General features: G+C 38.4%; 1 protein-coding gene across 1 annotated transcript; it reads right to left on the reverse strand.

Moving 5' to 3' along the window:
* Nucleotides 1-6,731: 6,731 nt before the first annotated feature.
* rbp4 (retinol binding protein 4, plasma) lies at nucleotides 6,732-8,370 on the reverse strand. Its single transcript, XM_028476035.1, has 6 exons — nucleotides 8,231-8,370; nucleotides 8,037-8,139; nucleotides 7,810-7,946; nucleotides 7,610-7,716; nucleotides 7,150-7,362; nucleotides 6,732-6,951 (listed from the first exon to the last, which is right to left on the reverse strand). The coding sequence occupies exons 2-6, from the start codon at nucleotides 8,136-8,138 to the stop codon at nucleotides 6,908-6,910; spliced, it is 603 nt and encodes a 200-aa protein (XP_028331836.1). The 5' UTR covers nucleotide 8,139; nucleotides 8,231-8,370; the 3' UTR covers nucleotides 6,732-6,907.
* Between the last annotated feature and the right edge of the window lie 5,504 nt (nucleotides 8,371-13,874).

Raw genomic sequence — 13,874 nt, forward strand, 5'->3', positions numbered from 1 at the left:
TTATGACTTTGATCTATAATTTAAAACCTTTCTGCCACACCTTGTATCTGTGGCTAACTAGCTGCTCAATGGTGTTTTCAGTAAATTTACTCACTAGAAAAAGACACGCAAAACAAAAACAATGAAACTCTGTAATTAAACTGAACTACATTCTAAGGCTGGGCGGTATGATTTTATTATTTCATTTCATTTTTAATGCGTAGTCAGGTGGTCACAGCAGACTTAGGATGGTCTATTTTACTATCATGATGAGTGAATATTGTAGAATACTGCTAGTAACACCTTTGCCGCTCTAGCTTAGCTTTAGCATTAGCTTGATTTCTAGCTTTAAATGCTGCATACTCAGTGGTGTGGTGGTTTATTACGTTAAATAAGGTAGCAAGGCAAATTTATTTGTACTAGTGCAGTGCCCGTTGGAAGTATGTATTCATGTGGGAGCATAAGGGGTATATTTGCGGGTGCAAAATGTGGGTGAAATTTTCCTGGTTTAATTCTATGGGTCATGTGCATGACTTCATCACTTTTATATTTTTTTGTATGGTGTATTTTTCTGTAACGTATGTTTTTTTGGAGCCATGTGTATTTGTGTATCTTTCTATTGTCTTTTTGTTCATAAATGTTTGTTGTTTTTTTTTGTTTTTTGTAATGTATGTTTTATTGGAGTCATGTGTATTTTTGTATAATTATTGTTTTTGTTGCTGTAGTAGTGTAATTCAGGAGTAATTTTGTGTATTTTTTGTAAAATATTTAGTTTTGTGTATTTTGAGCCATTTTCATATTTTTGTTATATTTTTCTGTAAATGTATGTTTTTTTTAGGTCGAGTACAGTGCCCGTCGGAAGTATGCATTCATGTGGGAGCATAAGGGGTATATTTGCGGGTGCAAAATGTGGGTGCAATTTTCCTGGTTTAATGTCATCATTGTTTTTATCTTTCAGTTGTCTTTTTGTGCATTTTTTGTATAATTATTGTTTTTTGTTGCCATTGTAGTGTGATTCTGGAGTCATTTGGTGTATTTTTTTGTATAAATATTGTTTATTTTTTGTTTTGTTTTACTCATTTAGTTTATTTTTATTATAAATACTGTGTGTGTGTCTCTCCATCCATCTCCTCCGTGTGTTATCTTGCGCGCGCGTCTTACACGTAATCCGTCGCAGGTTGTTAAGAGAGACACAGAAGTACCACGAAAAATAAACGTTTTGCAACACCAACTCTCTAAACGGCTCTGTGTGAGTTCAGTATTTTCATCCCGGTGTAGTGCACGAAAGTGCTTCAGCCGTGTGTGTGTGTGTGTGTGTTTACATTGTATCCGCTAGCATCTTTCTTAGCACATAGAATAATATAAGAAAAACTCACCCTTGCGCAGAACAAACAATCACAGTGGAGCCGTGTTGTGGACCCATTATTATTATTATTATTATAATTATTTCAGCCACTGCTTGTTACAGAAAAACTTTACACTGACGCTAAAACATTTAGCAAATATATCTCGAGTCATTGTCAATCTTTACTTCATACAAAACTACAGTACGCCAGTTAAGTCAACTATTCATCAGCACGCATGGCTATGCTGTACAGAGAAAGTTGGTCACACCAGTGCCACCACTGGATAAGTTTGTGTAGAGCCCTGATGATAATATACAAAAAATAGTATTAGCGAAAATAGTAATAGTAATGGTTATAATAATAATAATAATAACAATCTAGTAACAATAATATGATAAAAAAAACAATAAAAAATATTAAATAATATGGTAACATGATGATAATATAGCAATGCTAATAATACAATGATAATAAAAAAAATATGATAATATAGCAATGCTAATAATACAATGAGAATACCAGTAACTATAATATAAAATATTAATAATTAAAAAGGAGTTTAAAAATATAATGATCATTATAATAATGCCAATAACATTAATACAGTAGTACAATTATATAATAATAATGGCAATAACAAAATAGCAGAGAATCCAGTAACTGTAATACAATAATAAAAACTATAATAAACATAAAATAATAAGGTAATAGCAATATTAATAATAATACAATGAGAATACCAGTAACTATAAGATAAAATAAAAAAGAATAATTTAAGAATAACAATAACAATACAGTAATAGTACAATTAGATAGAGATATAATAACAGTGAAAGTAGTAATAGTAATGGTTGTAAAAAAAATAATAGCAATAACATATAATGAGAATCCAGTAACCATAATAAAATAATAAATATTGAAATGAATGTACAAAGAGGTGTACATACTCTGTGTTCTATAGTGTCATTAAGGGGTTTATTTGCGTGTGCAAAATAAAACAGCGTGTGCGATTTCCCCGATTTTATTCTATGGGATATGAATATGATAAATGTGTTTGTTGTTGTTTTTTAACTCACTTTTATATTTTTTTGTTTGGTGTATTTTTCTGTAATGTATGTTTTTTGGAGTCAATATGTGTATCTTTCTGTTTTAGTATATTTAAATAAATAAATACGTATGTGTTTGAGACGCTGATAACCAAACTCCATAGACATTGTTGCGCCAATCAGAAAAACAACCAAACTGCGCAAAACAAAACGTAAAGCTCCAAACTACATGATTGAGTAAGTAAATTAAAGTATTATGTACAATTCGGCTGTCTTTTCTTAAAAAACAAAAATATTTTTTTACCTTCGAACCGAGTGGTCAGAGCTTAGCTTCCATGCACAGCATGACACAGAATCCGCAGTTTTCCAGATGAAGAATTGAACAGGTTGAGATCAATATCGACTCTAGTGAAACAGCGCGTTATTGAACAACAGTTATATGGTTTAAACAATGGGAAACGTGTCTGCAGAAGACTCACCAGTGGCTGGCGGTTTCAAACCATCTATTCAGAGAGTTCCCGTGTTTGAGAAGCTAACGCTAGCATGGCACAGGAGGAAGAGGAGTCTGCCGTGGCTCACACACACGAACATCAGTGACTAACATCAGGCCCAATAAGTGAGACTTAAGAGCTTTGCTAGTTTATCAGTGCAAACACGGCTGCTCAGACCTTCCTCTCCGGTATAAAACTATCTTCTTCTCTCTCACTCGTGTTAACAGTCCGTGTCTGCTTGGCTGTGTGCACACGTGACTTTTGCTCGTGTGAGGAAATAGATATAGACGGTGCGCGAGCGCCCCCTCACACCCTGAGGTCAAAAGTTGAATAGGTTTCATTTCTGGGCCGTCCAGAAGTGAAATAAAATTAAAACAAACATTTTTGAAATGACCAAATTACTCCAAAATGACAGATACACACACTCTGGGTATTTGGAACCCGTCGACCGAGTTTCAGGTCGAACTGGCATCGCGTCGGGGAGATATTTGCTCCACACACGCACACACACGCACATCCACACATCGTCATCATATAGATAGATAGCGCATTTCATACTCAAGGCAACTCAATGTGTTTTACATGATAAAACATTCAATTGTTTAAAATTAATAAGAACATTTAAAATCATCAGTAAAATTAATTAAAATCATCAGTAAAATCATCAACAAACACGACATCAACAACATGACCAAAAATCTCTCTCTCAATCATACGCAGTAGAGAAAAAAAGTGCCTTTAACTTTGATTTAAAAATGTTCACATGTGATGCTGACTTCAGCTCTGCTGGCAGTTTGTTCCACTTCTTTGCAGCATAACAACTAAAAGCAGCATCACCATGTTTACTGTGAGCTCTGGGCTCCACTATCTGACCTGTGTCCATAGATCTGAGAGACCTGCTGGGTTCATACCTGACTAACATCTCACTGATGTATTTTGGACCAAACCCATTCACAGATTTATACACCAGCAGCAGAACTTTAAAGTCTATTCTGAGGCTGACTGGGAGCCAGTGTAAAGACTTTAAAACTAGAGTAATGTGCTCTGACCTCTTTGTTCTGGTTAAGACCCGAGCTGCAGCGTTCTGAACCAGCTGTAGCTGTTTGATGCTCTTTTGGGGGATTCCTGTCTGAAGACTATTACAATAGTCCAGTCTGATGGAGATAAAAGCATGGACCAGTTTCTCCTGATCTTTCTGAGTCATTAAACCTTTCACTCTGGAGATGTTCTTTAGGTGGTAGAAGGCTGTTTTTGTGATAGATTTGATCTGACTGCTGAATGTAAGGTCTGAGTCAATCAGAACACCAAGGTTTTTGACTTGGTCTTTAGCTTTTAAAGATCGAGACTCAAGATAATTGCTGACAGCTGTCCTCTTTTCCTTGTTACCAAAGACAATCACCTCCGTCTTGTCATGGTTTAGTTGAAGGAAGTTTTCACTCATCCGGCAGTTTACTTTTTCTAAACAGTCACACAACACCTCAATGGGACCATGGTCATCTGGGTTCAGTGATAGATATAGTTGTGTGTCATCTGCATAGCTCTGATAATCAACCTTACAGTTCTGTAAAATTTGTCCTAAAGGAAGCATATAAAGGCTATAACAGAAGGGGTCCAAGAACAGATCCCTGAGGAACCCCACAGGACATTGGTAATCTGTCAGATTCAAAGTTTCCAATGCTTGCAAAATAACTTCGTTCCTCTAAGTATGACTTAAACCATTGCATTACTTTTCCATTTAGTCCAACCCATGTTTGCAATCTGTGCAACAAAATTGTGTGATCTACAGTGTCAAATGCAGCACTTAGATCCAATAGAATGAGAACAGATACTTTTCCTGAATCAGTTGGTTGAAGACCACCTTCTCAATGATCTTGAGATCATTGAGAGATCATTAATTTGCCGCTCCACCAGGACTTATTTCCGTGTTATAGGAATTAAAAATCTCTTTTTTTGTGTATTACTGCCGACATGCTAAGCTAACCGTGCCTCCGTGTGCGTGAGTGTTGTTCTGCTGTAGCAGAGGCGTGCGCACACAGGCACATGCAGCTTCAGAGCCTTCAATTGTGTCTTTCTTATCCATTTACGTGCATAATTTATACCACAACTAACACCAGAGCGCTACTGTATACCTTCCTATTTAGAAGTGCAACGATGAAAAGAGACCGATATGAAACGCGGCGCAGCGTAGCGTTCTGAAAGTTGTGTAATCAAATACACCGGTATGGAGGTATATATAAAATATTGGTATACCGCCCAGCCCTACTTCATTCTAATTAGCCAATTAATCTACCAAGCCAAGATCATTTAAAAATGCTTTTTGAGAGTCATAAATCTACACATGCAACCTACATACAGTATTCTAAGAAACCATAATCTGAGATGAAATGATTTTCTATTATCTTCAGATATGGGTGGGAAAAAACCTAATTAAATGTACTCGAGTAAGCACACAAAATGACAACAGAAATTACAAAAAATACAAAATGATACACAAAATGGCCATACATTTTGAATGGCAAAAACAAAATGAGCCCATAAACAATGTAACGACACACACCAAATGAGTGGTCGTCATACAAAACCCACAAAATGACATCAAAAACACGCAAACCCTTTGTTCTTATTGCGTTAAAGCTCAGATTGGTCATTATTCTAAATGCTGACCTGGATGTTGATAGTGTTGCCCTCGTATCAGACCTCGCTGTAATAAAAGTTGCCAATCTCTGATGTAGCCTACTTGTTTTTTAGTTTGTTGTTTTTTGTCACATTTTTATCCATATCAATATTATCCTCTAAAATATCTGCTACCAAAGCGTACTAGATGTGTTATTAACATGGGCTACATCGCCTATAGTATTGATAGATTAAATGGTTAAAAATAACTGCCGTTGTGTAAATACAAGTATTAAGCCATGCATAATGAGTAAAAAGGAGCTGTTTTGGTTTCACCTTTTTGTGGTTAGAGGCTTACTGTATTATTAACTTGCCTGAAATGATACACATTTCATCTGCTTTTCTCAAGTTTCAGTTAACAATAACATGTTTACATCTGCAAACCCATAATTTTACAGCAAAAAATACCTCTATCATCAAACATTATTGACTAATAACAACAAATAAACAAAACTTCCTTTCTTAAGATGAAACACAATAAATACATATAAGTGATATTGGGTGAAATCGGTGTTGTTTTTTCCACTAATATTGATTTAACGGTATGCCATGTGCTGTTATTTGAGACACACATTAAAAACTAATAAGGCAACTAAAGTTGTATAACTTTTTTTTTGCACTGATGATATTTATGTGTGCGTTACATCCAGTGAGGCACATTAAAAATAGGCTGAACCTGTTATTTCATTGAGATATACAGTATATTATGTGACCTAAAATTAGGTGGGTCTATGTATATCGGTATTGGTTAATATCATAACTTTAGGGTTGGACAATATCGGCAAAAAGCTAAAATCGAACATCCCTGACGCAAAAACAAAAAAATCATAAATCAATCCAAGATTGAGATGAAATGCGAGACAATCACAAAAGAAAGAAGACACATTGAGTGATTGTTTATTCTCTAGAAATGACCAAAATCACATCACACAAAGACAATCAACAGAACTGTTTACTTAATCTGATATGTATATTGGATTTCAATCGCTATACACATGTTGCCCTTCAAATTAAAAGCACAGTCAGTGAGCCTTTGATTTGTTCTCCATAGTTGAGGTGTTGCTAAGAGTTTATTTTCACTGGATATGATGTTTTTATTTTCCTCCGGTCTCCCAGTTTAACTGATCATCCACAGGGAGGGTTTGCTTATACAGTTCTGCAGTTATGTACACATAAAGCCTGCAGCACATGGTGTGTTTTAGGATAGTGTTCACGCTTCTCTGGGAGAAACAACGCTGACCTCTCTTTTCACAGTACAGTCATATAGGTATGACTATTCATTATGTGCCATTTGTTTTTTTTTACGACACTACAGTTGATTGAGGAGCTGAGGTTCAGTCCATGACTTGCACAGTCCCAGTGGGTGTCCACTTTAGGATGGAGGGGGCTCAGAATGCTGGGTGCCATTACAGAAACCTGCAAATGTAATTGAAACATTCTGTGTTAATTCAAATTGCAGACGAACAACAAAGGAATTTCGTTAACTTCGTTGTGCTCTTACACAACTTGGCACTGATAAAGATTCCTGTGCACTTTAACCTTTACTGAGTAACAGCAGCGAACAAAAAGGCAGGGATCAATGAACCTGCAGTGGTTTGAACAAGCTCCGCCCACCTGTGTGAGGAACACGTCTGTATTTCCCCAGCAGGCAGATTTCACGCTTCTTCATGGTGACGATGGCTTGATCCTCTGGCCTCAGTCCGCTTTCATAACGAGAGAATATGAAGGAGTATCCATCCAAGCAGGTGCCGTCGGTGTCTAGCACCCTGCAGGAGTAGTGGATGGCATAGTTGTCGTAGTCGGTGTCGATAACCCAGTGGCTGTCGTCTGTAAGACATTTTTACACCCTAAAAACTCATATCACGTTTCCATATTTGTCTCTTTTAAGCACTGTCGTCAACCACGTTCATTGCACATTTTGTTTCACAAGAGCAAGTCTTGCAACCCCTCGATAACAAAGCCGTACATTACAGTACATCAGTATTATTTCAATTCGATCCCATCTGACAGCTTCGCATGCAACTCAATCTTGTGAGCTATTACTTTAATCACAACACATGATTCTCTTTCTTACCTCCAGTCTGCAGGTATGAAGCCACCCCCCAGTACCTCATCCTAAACTTAGCAGGATCTGTAGTGTCCTCAAATGTGGCAATCATATCTGCACACATGTTCCAGTTGCTAGAGGAAGAATAAAATAAGATCAGTTATAAGAAAAAGCATTGGATTTGGATCAAACTTCATGCTGTCCCTGCATCTTGTGGCAGAACCTACTTGAGGATGACGACTCTACCCCTGGCAGTGGCCGACATTTTTCCATCCTCACCGACTTTAAGCTCGGCCACGATATTGTCGAGCAGGAACAATCCTTCTGGATCTTTCTTTGCCACGGCATACCATGTGCCAGCATACTGTGTAACAAATGACACATCATCAGCGTTCAGGGACACATCTACCGTCCGAGCCATTTCTCTTACAACTGTTCTGGAATTGGAACTCACCCTGTTTCTGTCGAGGTTTTGCATGACCTGGATGTTGGCCACCTGGCAGTCCTGTGCCCAGGACACAGCCAGAAGACAGAGAGCCACAACGTACCGCAACATTCTTCCTCAGAGAAGAGACAAAGAGAGATTGAGTGAAGTCTTTATCACAAGTACAGACAAATACTGCAGAAGCTAAAACCCGGTGGGTGTACCTTGAAACCAAAGAGAGGGGGGCAGCTCACAGGAATCCTCCTGGCAGTTTGAGTGCGCTCTTATATACAGTTACTTAGTCTTGCATAAGCACGTGTGGAGACCCGAGCTCCCCCTCCAGCTCTCTCGCCTTCCATTGGACAAACATTTACATAACTTGGTCCCATTGATTTGTGTGTTCTGCACATTTGGTCTTCCACCCCTTTATACCACAAACTGCTTCCTTCTTTTATTTCCTTTAATGCGGTCGACTTTTATTACCACGGGGCGTAAAAAAGTACACTGTACTATAACGTCCTACATCAATGGAAAAACTGCTTCTTTTAGCCATTTCTCTAAGTTATTGTGTGTTTCTGTGTGTGTGTGTGTGTGTGTGTGTGTGTGTGTGTGTGTGTACCCATCGTCAGTGTGATTACATCAACTGTTGTTGCTCAGCCTCCCAGCAGATGTTTGTCGACTTCCTGAACAGAGTCCACTCTCATGAGAAGAATCAATCTCTCAGAACTGACAAGTCTAGATAATCACAAGAGTTGTTAGAATGTAGATGCGCTGACTTTCTTTTAACTTGCAATTTACTCAACTTGGCATTCAAACTCTATTTAAGTTTGTCTCCGACTCGTGTTTTGAAGACCTAAAACACACAGCGCAGTGGCTAAGTAAAGTAAAAGAAAGGGACACATTTCTGCATTTCATTCGACTTAAATGTGCCGTATTTCTCTCTCACAAATTGGCTGCAGTTGTTTTGTACCAAGCTGCACGACCAGTCCTTGGAGAGCTCAGTTGAAAAAACGAGCCAAACATCTGGAGGCTTGCATAACCAAAGTCCAGGCATGAAAAGAAAAAAACAGTGCAATCACTCATGAGAAGACATAACGGCAGCTGGAATTTGGCCAGAGGCGAGCGCAACATTTCATAATCGTGAAGATTTGGCTAAGTAACTCCATATGTTGACTTGCCAGGTTTGGGTTCAACATTGTTAGACAGTATTGTGGAAAATGCTGATGCTTTGCTTGCTTTGATGGATTGTGTGGCAGAGTAAAAAAATCAGGGAATTTAGAGACATAGGGAGATGTGGGAGAAACAACGAAACAGTAAAGTAGTATCTGAGACCAGAATGTACCAAGGCCAAGGCTTTTGAGAGTCACAACTGAGTCTGAAACAAGACCATAAATATGTATTTTGAAAACCATGACAATGTTTCACAGTTAAATTGCATTTTATTTTCATTTTTACTTTTCTTTTAAATACATTTGGTAGACAAAAACAAGGTCTCAAATTTTGACAAATTTGTTGAACCTTGTTGTGTGTATTTAAAAGCCACTGATAAATCCAGAATTATTTTGAATATCTGAAAATAGGATGTTTTTGCGTCAGGTTAATGAGGCCTAAAGTAAGTACTCTGAGGTATTTCTGACTAAAAATAAGATTGAGTTTTTGCAGCTGTCCGACACATAAGGGACTGAAAAGATTTCCAAGGAGGCAGAACAATCAGTGAGCTAACTAAATATTTAAAGTCAAGTTAAAATATGAATTAATCAGTAACAGTTCCAAGTGCTTCTCCTTTTTATCACATTAATGAAGTTGAAGAATAGCAAATCAGTGCTGGTCTCCACTGGCAGACCCGTCGCCAGACCTCGGTCTTTAGGGGGGCATGTAAAAAGCATGGGTGGCACAATTTTTAGCATCACTTACACAATTACATACTCAATAAAATGGGCTCTGATATAGAGTATACAGAGGCACTTATTTGATAATTGGCCCCAATTTTTCTTTTTTCTTTCAACAATTGGCTTTAAAAAAATAAGTTATGTTGCAGTTTGTTCGGAATACACACACACACACAGTCCCCAGGTCTCTGAAACCTTTATTTTGGGGGTTGTGGCTTGAAAAGGTTGAGAACCACTGCTATAGAGGATTCCACAATTCAATGCAAACTGGTTGAAATAAACATTCCAGATATACGCCATTCCATGTCGACGAAAATGTCATTTGAGATATCTGTAATGACAGAACCCTCTGACATGAATGGGCACTCTTGCGCGCACACACCAACACTTGTGCGCCCACACATCAATGCTCGTGCGCACACAGCAACGCTCGTGCGCCCACACATCAACGCTTGTGCGCACACACACCAATGCTCGTCTGCACACACACTAACGCTCTTGCGCACACAGCAACGCTCTTGCGCACACACACATCAATGCTCGTGTGCCCACACACCAACGCTCGTGCGCACACACACCAATGCTCTTGCACCCACACACCAACGCTCGTGCACCCATACACCAACGCTCGTGTGCACGTAGCAACGCCCGTTGCGCACACACCAACGCTCGTGTGCACACACCAACGCTTTTGCGCACACACACCAATGCTCGTGCGCCCACACACCAACGCTCGTGTGCCCACACACCAACGCTCTTGGGCACACACCAACGTTTGTGTGCCCACACACCAACGCTCTTGCACACACACTCCAACGCTTGCGCGCACACACACACCAATGAAAAATGAAAAACCTGTGTCACAAGTGGTTGGGCACAATGTTTGTGCTGGGCGGGCCGGGCCCCCCATGGCCCACTTATAGCGATGGGCCTGTCCACTGGACTTGAGGGAAAATCCAGAGTCTGGCCAGTCCAAGAACAAGACAAGACCAAGACTTTTAAAATGTGGTCTCAAGACCAATACTGGCCGAGAGCTTTAAAACTATAGTAAAGGATGAAATATGTCAAACAATTTGCTCAAACAAAAACAAAATACTGGTAGGGGTTCTAGCACCCAAACACGTTTTTCATTTACAAGCTGTGACCAAAACAAAAGAGCATTTTCACAATCTCAAATATGTGAACATGGAGCAGTTTTCATATACAAAGTTAAAAAGTTATAAGAAAAACAACAATGAAGCACTAAAATTTAACTAGTCACAAAACACTTTATAGTAAAACAATCTTTAATTGTGCATTTTCTGTATATTTTAAAAAAAAAAGGTCATTTTAGACTTCTGAAAATCACACTTTTGGGGTCCCGACCCACAAGTTGACCACATCTGTAGAGCCTGAAAAATATGCTGAGAATACAGATTGCTTATTTTTGCCTGTAGTCAGGGTTTTCCACTCTCTGTGTGTCTACCTGTAACTGCTTTTGGAGCTAAAAGCTGGTGATCTGTGCTTCCTGATCCTATCACGTCACCCTGCTGCAACATATTGTTTGTTATTTTCCATCCAGCCCTCGTTGGCCAGATTTCCTCTCAGGTAAGCTATAAATGCCTCCAGCCCAAAGAATCTTTATCATCCCCAGAAGGCAATTTCTTGCCGACTCAGCAGTTAGATTAAAAACAAAGTTGCTGTGTGAAAACAAGCCTCAGCACATCAGTATAATACAAGGTCACAACTGGCTCACAAGTCAGATGACTGACGCGCACATGAGGTCACTTTTATGTGACTCACTCAGGGTGAAACAAACTAATCCGTCGTTTTAATGCACAGCTAATGTCAGGGTGTTGTTTTATTTTGACAGTTTGAACAGCAAATGAATGCAATTTAAGCTTTCATCCACTTCCTTGTTATGGCCGCAATTTCCTGTGTGATAATGAAAAAAAAAAGAAAGAGGTTTCATTTTAGCTGCCATTTCTAGCTTTTCAAAATAAAGGCCCTGGATTTAGACGTGCGTTTGCCGGTTATGGGTGATTTACTAAGATTAAAAGCAAAAGTGGTGGAAACCTCCTGATTTAAATAAAGGTTTGTGCTTATGATGGTGTTCAACATGTTGAATGTGGGAGAGTAAAGTCGCCAAAAACGTAAAAGGAAATGTTTGACGTGTTTTTATAAGAGGCGAATGAACAAATTCTTAAAACAAAGCAAACAACTTGGAATATAAACAGGAGAAACACAATGTGAGTGATTATTATCTGTGAGAAAATCAATGCTGTGTGGGAAAAAAACCCAGAAGAGCAGCAGTTGGCAATTAAAAAAAAAAAAAAAAAACACAGAGAATAGGTTAAAAGAAATGTTTTAATTCGTTTTTATTCATTCATTCCAGAAATGTGGACAGAAACGATCTATTTGCTCCGTTGCCTTTGGTTTTGCCTCAGTAATCCATTATCAAACAATAACTGCAGCCATCTGTGAGTAAAACTGTGACAGTTAAAGGCACATCGTGGACTTTGTGACCTAAAGAGTTGACCCATATGAGTGGGTCAGCCTTATGTATAAAACATCAAGTAAAATGTGAACGATTATTTGAATGACAGTATCCCAAATAGTCTTTATTGTGCAATCATTAAATACAACTTTATCAGGTTCATAATAATCCTTCGGTCAAACACTTTTTTTTTAATTGTAAAAATACTTTATATATATATTTTTTTTTTACAATTTCTATATGCTCGTTATTTTTCCGATATTTATTGATAAAGAAAACATGAATACTGTTGTATATTTGTGTGACCTTAGCTACATTTAGCTTTTTGGTTTTTTTTTTTTTTTAACATTGTGTGGTGTCCATCTGCCTGCCTGCGTAAAAACACAGTTGGCTTCTCTAATTCATTCCCACACACACTTTCCAGTCTGCCTCCACACACACACACACACACACACACACACACACACACACACGCACACACCTTTTAGGGTTTCTCCCTCTCTTGATAAGCTTTCCTTAATCCTCTCTGCAAAATAAAGCAGGGCTGCTCCGGCACGGCTGTCAAACGCTCCCACTTTTACCAGCAGGCTGTTGACCAATCAGACGACACCCTGTGCCACCCGTGTCGTAGCTAGGTTCCTTGTTTGCAGACACCTACCCCTCACTAATTGGCCAATTTCCAGTTTTGGGACTGATGGTGATTTGATTAGAACCCAGGTAGACGCTGCAGAACATTGGACACTCACTGCTATTTATGAACCTCATCTGCTCTAACAACCAGAATAGAACAAAAGTCACTAAGTGGTTATTTAGAGACTGCAGTATTTAATAGTACAACTTTCCAACATGTAAACTGCTTTTTAGCAGTTATACCAACTATTTACAAATGTCTGTCTTTTGTTTTTTTTGCTGCTTTTAACTTATGGAACAAATTGCCTGGAAACCGGAAAGACACGTCAACTTTACGCATATTTAAAAAATCTTTAAAATAATATTTTCGCCAATCCTAATGTATAAACCCAATCCTGGTCCTCAAGGGCCCCTATCCAGCATGTTTCAGATATTCAAATGATTAACTCATCATCAGGCTCTGCAGAAGCCTGATAACGATCCTGGTCATTTCAATCAGGTGTGTTGGAAGAGGGAAACATCTAAAACATGCTGGATAGGGGCCCTTGAGAACCAGGATTGGGCACCCCTGCTCTAGAGCAGCGGTGCCAAACTAATTTTAGTTCAGGGGCCAAATACGGAGCAGTTTGATCATAAGTGGGCCACATGTTTTACACAGTCATTTCAACATCATTGTACCCTGGTTTGCACTTCTACGTATACATAAAAACACAAAACATGTAAGAAACCAACCAAATCCAAGCAATACGTGATAAATATCAGTCCCAACGGGATGTCAACTTTAAATTTCTATTTAATTGAGTGAAATATTGTGTCATAATTGAGGAAATTTGAAATATTTTGTAAGAATTTTGAATTTTTTCAACTGTTTAA

Source organism: Gouania willdenowi, chromosome 19 (genome assembly GCF_900634775.1).
Source record: "Gouania willdenowi chromosome 19, fGouWil2.1, whole genome shotgun sequence".
NCBI classification, from domain to species: Eukaryota; Metazoa; Chordata; class Actinopteri; order Blenniiformes; family Gobiesocidae; genus Gouania; species Gouania willdenowi.